The sequence below is a fragment of the Lissotriton vulgaris genome, chromosome 2_1, assembly GCF_964263255.1.
Source record: "Lissotriton vulgaris chromosome 2_1, aLisVul1.2, whole genome shotgun sequence".
NCBI classification, from domain to species: Eukaryota; Metazoa; Chordata; class Amphibia; order Caudata; family Salamandridae; genus Lissotriton; species Lissotriton vulgaris.
This window is the reverse complement of record NC_141687.1, coordinates 1612554989-1612573986: the sequence shown is the minus strand read 5'-3', so window position 1 is coordinate 1612573986 and position 18998 is coordinate 1612554989. Positions and strand designations below refer to the sequence as shown.

The following is an 18998-nucleotide window of genomic DNA, read 5'->3' as shown; positions in this document are numbered from 1 at the left end:
AAGAAACAGCTCCTCTCTCGGATAGACGTCCAGCGGCGGACCGAGAAGCCATAGAGGGGGCTAGCCAAGCTGTAGAGGTGCCAGCGGAAGCAGGGGACGAGTCTGACCAAGCTGAGGACGGTCAGTACAGCAGCGAGACAGACGACGCTACTGAAGGAGAAAGTAGCTGGGAGTACGAGTCAGACACTGACAGGTCTGACAGAGAGCGTGAACAAACAAGAAGAAGAAGGAGTAGAAGGGTACGTGGAGAAGCTGATTGGCCGCAAAGAAGGAGCTCTAGCCTGAGGTCAACTCCGGAGAGAACCCTTCCTCCGATATCAGAAGACTCAGACCCGGAAGAAGGTGCTCAGGGCGCTGAAGCACCGGACTTGAGGAGGTCAAGAAGAGTGCGTGTGCCTAACAGAAGATACTCCACCCCTGAGTGGACATATCTGGCGACAAATGTCTTCGAAACCAGAGACAGGGAGGATCCGAGCGGTGGTAGTGTCCAGTTCTGAGCCCATCGTCACAGTGGAAATGAGACTGTTAGTACCCGGAGTCGAACAAGAAGGGTCACTGACATTCATGCTCCCCCGTCCTCCCCGCCTCAGCAAGTTAAAGCACATGTTTCTTACAGAATTGCAATCCCCCGATTTTGGTACAAAAATAACAGCCCATGAAGAGCACAATCTTCGTTTGGAAATATTGAACTTTGCTATTGAAGCTGCAGGCGAACGCCTGATAGTGGATGCTTAAAAGACTTTGTAAATAAGCGAGAAGAAAAGAAGATTACCTAGCGCCCAGGAAGCAGAGAATCGTAGGGACTTTCCCTGAGTTGATGGAGAAGGGCTAGGGTTGTCTATATTGAACAGTTAAAGGACTTTTGCGAAGAAGGTTGTCAGCTTCCAGTTGTGTGGTTCTAAGAGCAAGAAGAGTAAAAGAGACTGTAAAGGAACGAAAAGAAAAGAACTTTGTGCTGAGTTACAAGAGAGCCATACGGTCTGACGAAATGGAAGCCGGCACTCAGAACCGCAGGGCTAAATGTATAATAGGCACACTAATAGTAGGAGTGATAATATTAATAGCTTTAGTGGTAACTGTTTCCTATGTAGAGGGACGTAATGAGGAGGCAAGGGTAACCGATGTGAAATCTGTAGAGACGCTTACCCCCACCGTTGCTGGGGAGAAAAGGGAAAACACTCGAGAAAAAGCGTTATTAGCTGCAGAAGCCCGCAGGTTACATGTAGATGAGTCCCAAGGTGACTTTAGGTCAAACGCTTATGCTAAACTTCTATATGAATACGTGGATGCCATGGAGGTTAAGGACTGTTACGTCTGCATGCAGTTGCCAGCGTCTGTAGATGAAGGCATTAGGTATCATCACCTCCCGCTGACATATGGCATTACATGTAGCTTATTGCTTAGTATATTTTATGGGAGAGATAGTTTTGAATACTATTTCTCCAATTATGACTCAGTGTTGCCAGAAGTCCCAAATTATAAGCAAATGAATAAATGGGACTACTGGAAAAGCGAAGACAGGTTGGCAAAGTTTTTCATTCCTTGGATTACCTTAGATACTTCACATGCCCGTAGAAATAATCTGACATGCAAGGTGTCAGAAGTCGAGAAGAAGTTCATAGGGCAGGTGGATGATCGAAATAGGAGACAAAAGATTTTGAAAAAATCAGGACAATGGAAAACAGATTGGACCGAAGAAGAGAAGTCACACAAGAGAAAGGGTAGTAGTGGTCCGATAGCTTTGGATAAAACGCAGAGAGGAAAGTTATGTCTTCACAGAGCCAAAACGTATTATGAAAATGTATACGTGGGAGAAGTTAGCTGTGAACATGCTTTCAATTTAGAGTACTACACCAAGGACTTCCTGAAGGGAATGCAAGTGATTCCAAATGTATATTTTGTATGTGGAAGAAATGCCTACGTGAGGCTACCTGACAATTGGTATGGCTCATGTTACTTGGCAATTATCTTCCCCAAAATATATCATGCCCAAGACTTAGAGATCATAGAGGGCAAGACATCATCGAGAGGAAGGAGAGATGTAGGAGATGTAGAAATGGTTGGAGATGTCTTTGGAGCTGTGGTCCCTATTTTGGGATTAATCCTTAATGATGTAAAAATTAGACGACTAGCAACAGTCGTAGACAGGTTGTCTGCCAGCACTGCCCAGTCCTTAATGCTGGTAGAAGGAGAGATGCAATCGATAAGGGCTATGGTTCTCCAGAACCGCCTTGCATTAGATGTCCTATTAGCAAAGGAGGGCGGAGTCTGTAAGGCTTTGAAGGTCCAAGAATGTTGTACTTACATTCCAGACAATTCAAAGCCCCTTGAGAAAGTTATTAGGAACATAACTAATATTCACAAGGAGATCGAAGACCTGAGTAGAGAAAATGTCTGGGAAAAGGTGGGCCATGGAATGAGTGAAGCTGGAAGTTGGCTCACCACCTTAGGCAAAAGCTTTGTGTGGTCTATCCTAAAACCTATCATCATAATATTGATCTGTGGGATCGTGTTATGGGGATTGGTGAGGGTATTCAAATGGTACCGAGCAAGAAGGTCAGAGAGAGTCCAGAGGGAACAGCTGCAGAGATTGGCTGCCATACAAGATAGTCAGTACAGGAGTCTGAGGGCTCTGGAGACGCAGAAACGAGTTATGCTAGCAATCACTGCAGTTTAAATGTTAATGATGACCCCGAGAGGTCATCAAAGGGGGGAACTGAGAGAGCGCAAACTGACCTAAATGTAGAAATACACCACACTTACACGTAGTAAGCACAAGTCATGAAGAGAAATGCCATGAGTGCTGATAGTACCTACATCTATATTCTGAAATGTGTAGTTAATGTAGAGATTTAAGTAGAAGTGGAACTAATGCAGAAATGTGTGAAACTATATGATTTTATTAGACGTGATTATTCCTGAATCCATGTCGTGTAGCTGCTAAAATGTAAGATGGCATACGGTTAAACGTAGAACGTGGTAGGCCTCAGGGCCAGAGCTAGAAGGGAGGGGGAAGGTGGTTCATTTCACGACATGGATTGCACTAATGTTTTAGTAATAAAGTTAATAGGTCATGATTTATAGATGTGTTTACTGAATAATAGACTAGGAGTACTAACATGCTATTAATTAAAGAAGAAGTTGAAAGCTATAAACATTATGAGAAATGCTGTAGGCCTGAATTGCTTAAACAGTGATTTACACATATTGGTCTGGGCCGAGGAATGTTGCAAACTTAGTTGGAAGACTATGAAAATTGGGTTTTGGCTGCCGATGTCTGTCTGCAAGAGAAAAGGGGGTATTCAATTATAAATAATATGAATAGAGGTTTGTTCGGAAGATGGCCCAGACATGGAGGAGGGTTCCGGAATGTATTGAGGGGTATCAGCGGGCCGGAGAAGAGTCTGAGAAGCAAGGTCGACTCTAACCACAAGGCCTCATCATGGAAAAAGCCAGAAGCTACACCACGTGAGGGGCGTCTCACGAGGGGCGTCCTAAATGTTGTTGTATTTTTGTATTAGGGACAGCACCCCTGGGTGGAGTTAGAGCAGATGCCTGAGGACCCTTTAGGGAGCGGATGGGTAGGCAGAGAGGGGTCATGACTGCAGAACTATAGGTTTTCACCAAGAGCTTGAGAGTGGGTGACTTCCCTTGGGGGTCATTCACTGCTGACACCTTTTGATAGGTTGAGACCTGGTTAAGTAGGGATACCATCTAGAGCAGGGTAGGGACAGCCTAACCTGTATTTTCCTTCCGGCTGTAAATGACTGAGAGAACACAATACGTGTCTATGCTCATAGCCCTCTTGTTTTTAGAATTGGTTCTTGTAGTTTCCGTGGCTCGTCTGAGGGCTTTCAGAGAGCACTTGTATGTAGTTGGGCCTGTTTATCTTGTGAATCTCATTCTGAGATGCCTGTATCTTCAACTTATATTGACTTTATAATAAACCTTTGAAAGCTAGAAGTTGTTTGTGATCCTTTGGGTGGAGTCCTTTATTGGGTGAACTAACTTGGTAAGAGATGCACTTTCTTCCCTCAACGACAGGCAATAAAGGTTCAGTCGACCAGACCGGGGTTTAGATCAATAGTGATAAGGTATCGATCAAAATCTCGCCCTTCCAATAGTGATGGGCCATACTTTAAATGTATATGTCATACACACAGTTGAGATCCTGTTGACGATTATAAGAACACTGCACATGACAAACAGACGATTAACTAGATTTAGACTCACTGGCCATGTGACTGATAGATCCCAACCCTACAGGCCCTTCGGAGTCACTGTCTTTACGATGTGAAGGAATCTATTGCGCGCAGCCCTAGTGTTTTTCAGAGGCACTTGTTCTCTCCATGACTCTACCTCAGCTGGACCGGCAGATTAAAGCAGGGTGTCCAACAAAGGTACAGAAGGGCCAGTACCATGCCTGATTTCCCAGATGACAACAGACAACATAAGGGATTAATTTTTAAATGCAGTTAAGTATTTTTACTTTGAAACTTACACAGCGCACCACCTGCCTCCGGGGAACTGATCGCTGTGCAAAAAAATGAAAATAGTTAATAAAAAGGACTAAGGACTCAAAATTAGAGATCCAGAAGCTACATATACAAAGTAAAAATAAAAATGAAACTAACAGAAATAGGCAATCAAGATGACCCTAAGGAAAAGCCAGAAGCCGGGTGGTGACAATGAAAGATTGAGAAACAAGCACTGGCAAACCCAATTTAGATGCTTTTATCTATTATTTTATGGTAATGGTGATGTGGACTGTTGAGTTGGTGGATGTGAGGATGAGTCAAAGGCTATATAAATGGATGGATTACTGTATGTACAAATAAATGGATGAGTGACTGAGTGTGATTTTTTTTTTGCAGATTTATATTGTGCTACCTCAACTTGAAGGTATTAGAGCGCTTTAATGAGTACCAGTTACATTACACAAGGACACTTTCATTTAAGGTAGGCATGGGGAGATTAACTGATTTCCCTTGCATCACAAAATGCTGAGCCAACAAGAGGCTCGAACCTTGTTCCCCAGCTCCAAAGTCAGCAGCTCTGGCCGTGAGGCCACATCCTCTCCCAATTTATTTATGTTTAGGTGATTCAATGACTGCATTGACAAGTAAGTGCATAGATGAATGTGTGAGTTCTTGGATAGATGAATGAGTCTGTGAACACCCTGACTGAGGGTGGGTATGTGCATGGATGAATGAAAGACAGACTAATGAATGACCACATCAGGGTCAGGCAGGCCTATAAAGCAATCAGTGTTCGAAGGGCTGGTCTGACAGATCATTGTAGGAGATATTTTTGGGCTGTTTTTGACCCTGCTTTCTGGGACTGTATTACAGTAAGTGCCCCGGGTGCACAACGGGTGTTTATTTTGGGCCCGTTTTGCGTGCCCCTGGGGTACTTTGGTATTATAGAAGATGGAGCAGACACTTGTGGGTCCCCTTCACTAATGCTGATAGCGCTGGTGCACTTAAAGCGCCAGTGCTACATTCAGACGGTGTTCCATCATTTGCATAGGGGCGTGCCCTATACAAATGAGGGAATTCCTTTGACTCTGCGCCCGCGGGGCGGGCGCAGAGTCAAAGAAGTCCTCAGGAGGTGCACTGACAGTGCGCTAGTTAAAAGATGGCCACTGTCAGTGCACCTCCTTAGAGCAGCCCTTTGCAGGGGATAAAGTGGGTCCCATGGACTGCAGGCGGGTGCAGTCACTGACTGCACCCGCCTGCAAGGGGATCTCTATTCCCCTTTAAAAGTGCAGGCGCGCAGCTGCTCAGTGTTTTCACATGAATGCGCTGCCCCCAGGGCAGAATGAGTTCGCAACTACCCTTGGGGCAGCGCATACATCCTAATAGGGCACATTGTTATTGTTTGCGCCCGGCGCACTTTTTAAAGGGTGTGCTGGACGCAAACAATGACAATGCATAATACAGCCCCAGGTCTCCTGGGCCGGTGTTTACTGTTGATTTTTCTCACATTACCACAAACATTGCCTGCAGGAAGCTCAAATGCGTGCAGCCTCCCATTCCTTGCTAAATACCCACAAAGCTTGCCTGTAGAAGTTGAAAAAAGCCCTGATTTGCAAATGTAAGTCACTAATTTAGCTATTCGGGGGTCACCTTTATTTTGGTGCCTGGGCCAATTTTCTGTCCCTGTCCGTCCCAGGAGCATATAGATGGATGAATGGGTGAGATGATGACTGACTGAGTGCTCTGATTGGCGAGGCAGGGATGCTGGAAGTTGACCCATCCCTTTTGATAGCATGAGGTTGCTCTCCATCCTGATGTTGCTTCACACTCAGTCACAGTCATTCATTCATGTGCACAATTACTCACACATCATCTACCTATTGACTCATTCTCATGTTCGTCCACTCTTATAACCACAAATGTAAACTGTGCTTTCAGATATATTTTTTTTAAAAACAAGGGCTTTAGTCTGAAAGCCCCTTTTGCCATCTGAGAGATGAGGGTTTGGGCATTGTGTAGGGGTACATTCCTGTCCTCCAGCCATTCCACTGAGACGTTGTTTTCTCACTTGCTCCTTTGTGTATTTGTTATTGGCAACCTTAGTTCTAATGCAAAGGGTGCAGCATCCCTGTGACAAGGTCCCACCTATATGAGTACCTATAGAAAATAACACCTAGAATAGTGCATAGCGCTAATTGGTCTATTTTATATCCATAAGCTATACAAACGCTCTGCTATGTGACCAACACAACTGCAAAAAGGCCCAGTATTCCCAATCGGAATAACAACACAACATGTTACATGAATTTGAACATGGTCGAGGGAGAATTAAGGCATTTGTGAATCTGGTTCAATTGTGTCTACAAGGACCGATTGCACCCGTCCATTAAGATCAAAAGTGATATGCTGTTTTTCCAGCTTATTCCCTTTGTTTGTTTAATGCTAGCAGCTTCTGCACATGTTGAATTGCCCTAGCCACAACTAAGCGGTTAGAAGCAATTGCTACTTTAGCCACTGCACCGACCTTCCACAAACTGCACTACACAGCAATACTGCCAAATGTTTGGCCGGATTTATCTGCAGCGAGCACAAAAGATCTACTCAAGTGAATCACATGAGAGCAAGGCTGAGATTTAATTTCCTCTAAATGAAAGGCCGCGGTCTCTGGGGGTCTTAAAAATAACAAAGCCCAGTGTAAATGCAAACTCTCCCATAAAAAGTGACTTTTGCTGCAAGGATTGGAATGTGAACGATTTTCCGAAATCGGCATTTTTTTCTCAAAGCACTTGAATAAGATTGTGTTGACCTTTCTAGTGAATGGATTAAAGTAATTCTTGTTGTCTCTAGAATGTGTGCTTAAACACAGCCCACATGACTTTCAGGCTGCTTTATATAAATGTATTATGTGGATTTATTTTGAGAAGTTTGCTTTCACTCAGAAACCACGGCTAACCTTTACTTCCACGAACAGATGAAAGGAGAACGTGATGAAAAGTGACAGAAGCCGCATTTCAGCAGTTAAATCGAGTAACTTCTACCCTGATGGAATGTGAAGGCCTACAGAATGGCCACCTAATATAGAAGAAACTATGGAGCATATTTACAAGGGGGTATCGCCACCAGAACGTCACTTTTAGTGACTTTCTGGTGGAGATATCCCCTTCTCCTTATTTATAAAGCAACATTAACGCTGCCTTGTAAATAAGGCCATTTTCACACTTCACTTAGCGGGAAAGGGGCTTGCAATGGGTGTTGCAGTGGTCGTTCTGCGGTTAATACCCATCGCTTTTTGACACTGCCCCATATTAAAAAGGTTGGGGCAGCACCAAAAACTAACATCAGGGAATACCTGGTCTTAGACTGGCGATATGAGGAGAAATTATTAACTTCTTTTTTTTTTGCTCTTTCCATGGGGCAAATTCACAATGAAGTGAAACCTTGTTGACTTAATGCTTATCTCCGCCACTTCAGATATGCAGGACTGAACCGTATTTACAAGAATACGGTGCAGCTCTGTTTTTCTCCCTGTGCAGGTGCTATTTTCTGCTGCCTAGCGCCAACACAGGCACTCTTGCATCATTTTGATGCAAGATTGAGTATGTGCAGGAAGGGACACCTTCCTGCACATAAACAATCAATGGCAGTTTGCTGTTTCTATGTGTGCTTCAAGAAACAGAACACATAGAAAAAGCAAAAACGAGGAGAAATAAACCATTTCTCCTCATTTCGCAGGGTAAGGCCCTTCCACATATTTACACTACCCTTGTAAATATGGGGCAGTGTCAAAATCAATTTGTGTTGCGTTGAAATACTTACTGCAACACCCACTGCCCTCGTCTTTCACACTAAGTATAGCATAAATGGGTGCCTTATTTACAAGGCAGCGTTAAGCCTCTCTGCTCTACGCAACTCCACTTTACAACATACCACTTCACTCTACAACAATCCACTCCACTCTAGAACACTCCATGGCACTCCATTCTACGACATGCCACTCCACTCTATAATCTCCTCTCCTCTCTACCATACGTCCCTACACTCTATGACATGCCGTGCCACTCCACTCGATGCTATTCTACTCTACAACATCCCACTTCATTCTATGCCACTCCAATCTACGCCCCTCCCTTCTAAGACACTATTGGGCACATGCATCATTGTCATTTGCATTCGCAAACGGTGCGAATCGCAAATTTCAGCCGTTTGCGAATGCAATTGACAAAATTGGGATGCATCATGTTTTTCGCAATTTTAGAAATCACAATCATGTTGCAATTTCTAAAATTGCGATTGCATTTAAGAAATCGCAATTTGCGATTTCATAAATGCAATGTAAGAACATTTTAAATTTGCGAATTCGCAAATAGGGAAAGGTAAATTACCATGAAGTTGACCTTCATGGTAATTTGCGAAAACTTTCCAAAATGCACAAAAGTGCATTTTTGATAGTTTCTTTATACACACACACATGTCCCTGGGGCATTTGTGTGTGAAAAATGCACTTAAAGTTATATTTCAGGGGTGCAGGGGGGGTCCTGCACCCTTGAAATTGCATTCTCAATTTGCGATTCGCAAATTGCTAATCTCAAATTGAGAATGACTTCCCATTCATTACTATGGGCCTGTAGGCCCATAGGAATCAATGGGAAGGGATTCCTTAATTGCGATTCGCAAATTGTGCATCGCAATTAAGGAATTTTAAGAAATTGCAAAAAAAATTGCGATTTCTTGGTGCATAACCGTTTGCGATTTCTTAATTGCGATTCCTTAATTTTCGCAATTAAGAAATCGCAAACGGCAACAATGATGCATGTGGCCGAATGTGACATGCCACTGTAAGACATGGCACTCTACTCTACTGCACAACACAGCACTGCACTTTATGTCACTTCACAACACTATGCTCCACTCTATAATCTCCAATGTATGCCACTCTACTCCGATGTATGACAGTGCACAACATTCCATTCCATTCCATTACATTCCATTCCATTCCACTCTTTGGCATGCCACTTCACTCTACCACACTCCACTCCACATATGACACTTCATACAACTCCACTTTATGACACATCATTCCCCTCTACAACACACCACTTCACTCTCCTACTCCCTACTCTACTCTATGACAGGCCACTCCGCTTTATGCCACTCCACTCAATGCCACTTTATGAAACTCTACTCTACCTTACAACACTTTGTGCAGCTCCACCCTACGACAGTACTGCACTCTATAACACTCTACCCCACACTACTCTCCACCACTCCATGCTACACCACTCCACTCTAGGCTTCCCCACACTATGCTATGACACTGTACACTACCACACTGTACTCCACCACACTGTAGGTCTCAACACTGTATGACATGGCACTCTATGACACAACACTCTACGCCACTCCACTCTATGCACTCCACTGTACGCCACTCCTTTCTACACAACTCCACTCTACACCACTCCACTCTACACCACTCCACTCTATGCCACTCCACTTTTGGCCAGCCCATTCTACGCCACTGCACTCTGTAGCACTCTACTATACACCACTCCACTCTATGTCACTCCACTGTACTCTACGACACGTCACACCACTCTGCGCTATTCCACTCTACAGAACTCCATTCTACACTATTACACTACACTACACTCTACCCCACAACACTCTATGCCACTCCATGACATGATAGTCCACTGTACTCTATGACATCACCCCACTCCTTGACATTCCACTCGATGCCACTCCACTTTACGCCAGCCCACTATATGCCACTCCACTCAACGCTATTTCACTCTACACCACTGCACTCTGCACCACTCTACTGCACGTCACTCCACTCTACGCCACTTCACTGTTGTCTACAACACACCTCTCTACTCCACTCCACTGTATACTATTCCACTCTATGTCATTTCAGATGCCTTTTTGTGATGCTAATAACTTTGGCGCTGCTCGACAAATCTCCACCAACCTTTTTTTTCTAAGTGCTACTTTTTTACTAGTTTACACATGGAATGTTCAGGGTGATCTGTCAAACGAGTGCCAAGAAATAAGGGGGTATCAAAACACATTTTACCCATTCAGTTTTCAATTGGAACTTTAGACACTGATACAGCACCACTGAATGGATTTACACCAAATTTGGCAGAAGGCTAGATCTTGGGGCAGAAAGAGTGCTTTTTTGTGTTTTCATATAAATCTGTTTAGTAGTTTTGGAAAAATTAAGGTAAAAAAAAATATATGTATCATGCCGTGGAGAATCCGGGGAGCCAATAGATCGTATCCTGAGATCTAATTGGCTGCCACCAAATCGACTAGGAAGTGGTGGCAACCATCTTAGGACTTGGAACCTAGTCCTGAGTCCTAAAGAAAATGCTAAAAAAGATATAAGTGTCTTTGAGTGGAGTGCTGTGGAGTGACATAGATTGGAGTAGAGTTTTATAGAGTGGAGTGGCATAGAGTGATAACGTGTCTTGCAGTGCAGTAGAATGAACTGGAGTCTAGTGGAGTGGCGTAGTGTATAGTGGAGTAGTGCGTTGTAGAGTAGAGTGGTGGGGAGTGGAGTAGAGTGGGATGGCATAGCATACAGTGGAGTAAAGTGTTGTAGAATGGAGTGGTGTGTCGTACAGTGGAGTTGACTGGCATGTTGTAGTGTCGGAAAATGTCGTAGAGTGGAGTAGCGGGGTGTGCCACAGAGTGGATACAAGTGTTGTACAGTGAAGTATCAAGGAGTAGAGTGCAGTACAGTATGGCAGAGTGGAGTGGCCTAGACTGTCATATTTGAGTAGCATACAGAAGCATGCTGTGGAGTGACATAAGGTACAGTAGTGGAGTAAAGTGGAGTAGAGAGGCGTACTGTCTAGTTGTGTAAGTGTGGTGGAGCGGCACAGAGAAAGTTGCGTAAAGTGGGTGATAAGTGAGTGTAGTGGTTGATAAGATTACAGTGAGCTCTCTGCTGTACGTCTCTAACCTGCCTCCTTTTCTTATTAAAACAAATGTACATGGTATTTTATGAAGTATATTGAAGTTTACTTTGCTGTTTGTTGTCTAGATGACACTCAGAATCTGTTCCCATCAAATGCCTGTTTTTCTGGCAAAGTATATAGGCATAGGATTAGCATAGTGCATCCATGCCCAGCTAGAAAGTGACAAAGTCTCTTGCCATTTTTACTGCAGAGTGACTTTGCTGCAAAAATGGCAAGAGACTTTGTCACTTTCTAGAAAAACAGGCATTTGAGGTGAGCAGATTCAGAGTGTCACTGGTGTTGTAGGGTGCTCTATATTGAGCTTCTCTTCACATAAAGTTGGGAACTACCCAGAGTTCCTTTCTTCCTTTTTATCATAATGTATGTGACACTCTAAGCCTGAAAGGGTATTGTTTGCACATATATATATATATCCAGTTATCCCATATGGAAACACCTCTACTCAACCAATATTTAGTGGCAGATTTACAAGAAAATGATGAAAATTTTGCAGCGCCACACTCCACCATTTCCAAAACGCAGGGATGCGCCGTATTTACAACAAATGGTGCACCCCTGTGTGTTTCCTAACACTGGCACTAAAAATAGCTGCCTAGCGCCATCACAGACACCCTTGCCCCATCGTACAAGGGTGCCTGCGTTGCAGGGAATGATTTTTTTATGCAACTACACACAAAGAGAAGTAGGAGTACATTTAAATTGCTCCTAGAGGCTTATGGCAAAGTAAATATGTTTGACAAACTGCCATCACCCACAAAATTGTGTCATGCTTTATCATTGGGCTGCTAAACAACACCCCTGCGCAGACCAACGCATGGAGTGGAGCAATATGGAGGGGGAAACAATACAAACATAAAGAAGAGTAGGGATCAAGCAAATATAATGTGAAGAAAATAGACCCTAAAACTAGTTCAGGGATATCCACTTCACTTTTTTTCCTTTTTTTTTTTTTATTGAGATGTTTCAGGTATTTAAGGTACAAAAATTTCATTCCATATATCAATTCATTACATAATCCATAAATAATCCGAATAAACAAAGACATTATGAATTATAAAAAGGCAGTAAAAAACAACAATAAAATACGATGATTTGGCTAAAAAAGAGTGAGGAAGTGAGATTGTAACATGGATTTAAAGTGCAGAGATATGCATAAGAGTCCGACCATTCTAACCACACCGTCCATTTGCAGTTTCCCCTTTTCAATGACTATAATCTCTCCATTTTCTGACTGGTGCCCATATATTCTTGCCCAATTCCTGCTTTTTCCCTCCCTTGAAATCATATAGGCATTCTTCGATATTATGCATTCCTAAGAACTTTGAGAGCCATTGTTGGAAAGTGGGTGCGGAGGTATCTTTCCAGCCTGCTGAGATTTAAAGACGTAATATGGCTGCAGAAATAAATACTAAGGCCTCCGCCTTATCTTTTGCTTTCAGTTTTCCATCCATGCCCACTAAGATCACAGTAGGGGATAGAACAATTTTTTGTTTTAGCAGCCCCTCCATAAATGTTTGTATCTCCTTGATGATTGGTATTAGATTCGGACAATTATAAAACATATGTAGTAAATCTGCTGGGCCCAGATTACACCTAGGACACCTATCACTATCCCTTACTCCCCAGGCAAACAATTTTGATGGCGTGAAGTACAAATTAAATAGTGTTTTGTAATGTTGAGCCCTTAGATTTGAAGAGCGAAAGATCTTTTTTTTTAATTCTAACGCTCGATCCAAATCCACATCTGGGCCGTCTAGTTTTTGAGCCAAAGCTGATTCTATCTTTCCCGAATCATCATCTAGCTCCTGCAGAAGATTATTGTAACAATTTTTATTTTGCTGCCTCCTTTTTTCAAGTAGTCAATTAATGTGTGACTCGACATGGGAGATATCCTAGGCCTAAATGATCTAATTGTTTGGGCCATTTGTATATATAACATCCATTGGTTGGAGGGGAGTCCGAATTTTTGTTGAAGTATATTAAAGTCAACAATCTCATCTCCTAATATAACATCGCCCAAACACTTAACTCCCATCTCCCTCCATAAACGGCTATTTATATTTTGGCTTAGATGGGCACAGATGTTCGACTTCCATATGTTAATATTAGCGTGAATTTTTGGGATTTTTAGGATCTTCCTTATAATCAACCAAGTTTCCCATGCCCCCATCAAAATCTTATATCTGGCTCTTTTATAGTATCTTCTTTCAATCTCACACATCAATAGTCCCCCTGCCTTTCTACCTACTAGAAGCTCAAAGATAGTGGGGAGAGCTTGAGCATCCATCGGAGATTCTACTGGTTCTAAAACATATTGAAACAATAAGTTCATCTGTACTAGCAAACATGACCAATGATATAGTCTAATATTGGGCATTGCCAGTCCACCTCTCTCTAATGGTAGAGACATTTGTGCTATCGATCTTCTAACTTTCCCATACTGCCAAATAAAACGAATGAATGTCCTTTCTATCTTCCTAATTGTCCCCTCTTCCAAGAGCAGCGGTATGACACGGACTAGGTAGAGCAGCTTCGGGAACATAGTCATTTTCAGGACATTTACCCTGCCAATCAATGAGAGTTGTAGCACGTCTATCCTCTTGAGCTCTTTTTCGATCGACTCTATCAGTGGGAGATAATTCTCTGGTATGATCTTATTAACATTGGCATTCACCCTTATCACAAGATAAACTGCTGAGTCTAAATATCTTTGGTCTGATTTATTTATATTGCTCGTGCAGATAATCTGAGTTTTTTCCTCATTGAGGCGATACCCTGATCGTATCCCAAAATCCTTAGCCAGCCGACATATCTCAGCCATTGCTTGTTGCGGGGCGGTTGTTGTAATTGCCAAATCGTCAGCATATGCCAGGAGTTTGGTGGTATGGCCATTAAGTATCACTGGAGCAATCTGATCCGACTTCATTATTTTCTGGATCAAGGGATCTATGTATAACGAGAATAAAATCGGGGAACAAGGACACCCTTGCCGGGTTCCTCTTCTGATTATTATTTTATCAGATTTTTGACCCATGACCATAACCCTCGCGGTTGGATCGCTATACATAGCCTTAATTGCCCTCAGACTCTTATTTCCAAACCCTCTTTCGGCCAAGATTAGGGATATCCACTTCACTATCTTATTCCCGGACTCCCTGGCCAGGTTTAAAAATTCTAAAATAGAGGATGGTGGCGATAGGGTTAGTTATAAACCATTCACCCCTGCTCTCTGCATGTAAGTCGACATGTTTCTGCCGGTTATTGAGTCTTTTCCGGCTTTTGTCAGGAACGCAATAGCCCCTTTATAATACCCTCCTTTCCTACCTTTATATTAGTAGATCGAGGACTGACCCTGTATTCTCATACAGGATGTGTATTCACACTTCAAACATGATCTGTGGATTGGAAATATAATCAAGTGAAAAAAATGTGCAAAAAAGAGAAACATATATGTGCATATATTAAAAGAAACATATAACCATGCCACTCTAGAATAAGGTAGTGGCTTTGCGGCTTAACCTATTGAAACTAAATTCTTGTTTTCATTGGTTCGCCGTATATCACGACTATACCTTCACATGATTTCAATCAGCATTATTCTTTTTTTATATTGTTTATATGAAAAATCATTATTCGGAGAAAGCACATAAAAACACCCCGAAGGGGAGGGTGTATATTTAGGGTGTATATATATATATATGGGAGTGAGGGTGGCTCCCTGTAGTCTCATAGTGGTTGTAAAAGGGGGTAATGTATAGAAAGTTAGAATGAGATGTCATTTCAATCTTATTGTTATCCATTATGAACATGCTTTAGCCATGAGCTAGACTCCACCGGTAAATGGTGGATACCAATGGATCTTACCGTGTCTGAGCATTATATTGATATTGAGTGTTCCAAAGTCCTGTGTAACTATGGAATTTCACATCGCCTTAATCTGTATATTGGGATATTTATCTCCACACTCATCCGAGTGCTGTACCCCCATCATCCCCCTCTTAGTTCGTCAAGGTGAGGCTGCCTCTTAGACACTGGCTCACCGTACACCAGGAAGGTTCCCAGCAAATGCCCCAAGCTTCCTTTACAGCATAATTATTTCCCGTCATGTGACCCAAGGAAGCGGTCACGTGATCAGAGTCTTTTTAAAAAAAAGAATAGAGCATGTCCCCCCTCCAGCAGTCAGCCCTGTCGGGAGTATGGAAGAAATATTTCCATTTTGTGTACAGCATCTCCTTATACCTGCACGTGGCTAGAGAACGCACAGTCACATGAAGAAATTATAAAGGTTATTTAACACCTTGGCTGCTAGGCGTTTTCCCCCCCCTGTGCTGAAATATTACCATTTTGCTGGTTTCATGACGAGCTCAGCTCGTCATCAGCACAGCTCAACTGTGCATCATGACGAGCTGAGCTCGTCATGAGCATCGAAAGGGTTAATGTGCTAAGCGTAAGTAGGAACATTGGAACAAATGAGTGTCATTAATCCTATGTACACTAATATAGGTGTACCGTAGACCATATGACATTGTCAGCGTGTTTTGCACATAATGTACGGTGAGTACCTCAAATGAGCTCCGTCTACATTCTTACTGTGATATTATGAGTGCAAGTGCTGCCATTAGACCAAAAAAGGGTCTTCTTGATCCTGTGCTCATTTTAGAGGTGTATCACTAGTGGTGTACAAAAGTTGGCGTGATGTACACATACAGTATGGTGTGTTACCTCGAATAAACTCGATATACCTTATATCACATATTTATGGGATATCGTTTTTCATTAGTAGTGGGAGTGAATTACTCCCCGAATGGCCGGGATTGCTATAGAATGTTTCGGAGAATTCTATTGTATTTTTAACCAAACTCTGTGGGGCTCTTGATACGTTCTCTGTTCTCAGAGGTAAAGTGTGGTAGAAAGGGAGTTGTGCTGAAAGATAATCCATCAATAGTCATAGCCTGCTCAATATATTCCAGGGTATCTCATAGTTGAGACCATTTTCATAACTACAGATCTTGGAAATCCACATCTGTTCTCTCAGGAATAGGACTTTCTTTGGATCTCATATTATGGTGGAAATTTATGGTTTATCCAATACAGTCCAGTGGATGTCATCTACTGAGTGTTTTTTCTCCACATAGCGTGTTGTGAACCTTGTCATGATTCTCTCGCACCTGATGTCGCTCCTGTGCTCCATGATTTGGATTTTTACCTTTCGTGTCGTCAGGTCCACATATAGGCCACAGGTGCATTTTATAAAGTAAATTACATTATCTAAATTACAATTTGTATGTTTCCGTTGCTTCCAAGGGTAGTTCAAGCCAACATCAATGCTTTTTTTGTCTTCAGTGAGGTTGCAAACGTTGAATGACTCACATTTAGTATGACCAGTGACTGGGGGTAGATCCCAAAGTCTCTGTTGTCCATCCTGTGGTTCTGGTTGTGGTCTTGTATGGACTAGGTGGTCCCTCACATTAGAAGTTCTCCTGAAGGAAAAAGTAGGTTTTTCCAGATTGAATCCATTCGAGTTTAAAATCCACTGGTTCCTTAATATAATGTGTTTGATGTTATTTGAAGCAGAATTAAAGGTTGTGATGCAAATGGTATTATTGACAGGTGTTTTTTCTGTACTTTCCAAGATGGTCTACCTGTTGCAATTCAATGCTCTTTTCTGGGTTTTCTTATGATCTTGCCTGGATAGTTTCTGTTCTGGAGTTTCTTTGCCAGCGCCCTTGACTCTCCCTTGAAATCCCCTGTGTCAGTGCAGTTCCCCAGGAGACAGAGGAACTGTCCTACTGGTAGGTTTTCCCTCAATGCTCTGGGATAAAAGCTATCGAACAGTAGGAGTCCATTTCTGTCCATGGGTTAGTGATAGACCTGTGTCATAAGTTTCCCATTCTTGGGGACGATCTCAAGGTCTAACAAGCATTGGCATAGACAATAGGTATAGCCTTTGGGACCTTATAAGTATTTAGTTATGCAGCACAATATCCTTGGTGCAACAACATCAACTGTTGCATAGCTAAACACTTATAAGGTACAAGGTTTAGCCATGCAACAGCTGATGTTGTTGCACCAAGGATATTGTGCTGCAAAACTAAATACTTATAAGGTCCCAAAAGCGAGACCTATTGGCTATGCCAGTGCTTGTTTTTAAGTGTGCCATGCACTTGTATGGCAACCTTTTTAGTTACAGATTTACCAAAGCTCCCAAAATTGGTGGTTTCTACTCTACCATGGTTTTAAGGAGGTGTAAGTAAGATCGGTGGAGGAACAAATGCAGTAGGCACAGAATGAATATTATTCACAGGTTCCTCCTTTATCCTGTGTGCCCATTAAGCAGACTCTGTAAGTGCTCTGCTGTAAATCCAGTCTAAACCATTTGCTAAGTTGGCAGTTAGAAGAGCACAGGCTAAAAGTGCAGCTGTATGCCTCTTTTGCCATTGGTAGAAATAAAATGTGCAAAATAGTAAAATGGTATACCCTTTTGCAGTCTAAATACATTGGTGCATTTTGTTGTTTGTCTTTTCTTCTTACAAAGCTTTGCATGGCTATGTGCAATCTTCCAGTGCAGTCATGTTTGTAAATAGTCTAGTGATTGCTGGGGCTAATGGCTTGGCTGTTGTGGTACTATCTCGAAACCGTTCCAGTCAAGTGGCACCATTTTTATGAAACGAAAAAGGAGAAACAGTATTTCCCCCCCCCCCCAAGAAATTCATTATAGGTCTGTGGGAAAAATGGGGAATTAACAAGGAAAATGTAAATACATTCCCACATGACCATTATATTTTCTCAGATTTAGGTCTTAGTGCCCGACGTCTCGACCACCAACTGATCACATGAACAATGATTTTTTCAATGAAATTAATATTTTTATTATACCTTAGAATCATTTTTTCAGCCTTATTGTTCAAACTCATGTTTTATCCATACAAAAATCAATACACAATATACAATTTTATCAAGAAATAGCAAACATATTTATATATATTTACACACACGACAAAAGCACAATATTATATATGTTTTATTCATATAATGCCTCCTGTACATTTACTCTCTTCTTAATACCTCATATAGACACATACACATTCACACTAGAATCTCACATTCATGCCCCAGCCTAATGTCACATACACTTTAGATTGAATCCAGAAATATATTTTGTTGTGAGCTGGGGTTTTCCACATACAGTCGATGTACATTTAGTGGTGACAAGAATGCAAAACCACCTTCCTCAGGACCACAGAATGTAAACTATGAATTCTGGCAAGACAATATGGGGTTTTCTGAAAAGCAATATAAGCAAACATTACTGCTATGGTGGGGACCTATCACATTAATCAAAAAAAGTTTAGTACGTATCCCATTTTACCATAATCTAAAGTGTCACACCTTGTCCAAAGACGATGTGTGTATAATTTAAAGTGTGAAGCTGACAACCTTATAGCCCTTGTGTCCTCTGCATTACACTCTGCATGCGGCCACAACATTTGTGTCAACAAAACATAAGACCAGATCTTCATGAAAATTGTTAAAA

At 42.2% G+C, this 18998-nt stretch overlaps 1 protein-coding gene across 1 annotated transcript; it reads left to right on the top strand.

Annotated features, from left to right (window-relative positions):
• Positions 1-880: 880 nt before the first annotated feature.
• On the top strand, positions 881-2843 carry LOC147732944 (uncharacterized). The gene has a single exon (XM_086958886.1). It carries the CDS (start codon positions 989-991, stop codon positions 2675-2677), a length of 1689 nt encoding a protein of 562 aa, XP_086815012.1. The 5' UTR covers positions 881-988; the 3' UTR covers positions 2678-2843.
• The last annotated feature ends 16155 nt before the right edge of the window (positions 2844-18998 follow it).

Excerpts from the sequence above, each read along its gene's own strand:
- LOC147732944 (XM_086958886.1), top strand. The coding sequence starts at position 989 with ATGGAAGCCGGCACTCAGAACCGCAGGGCTAAATGTATAATAGGCACA.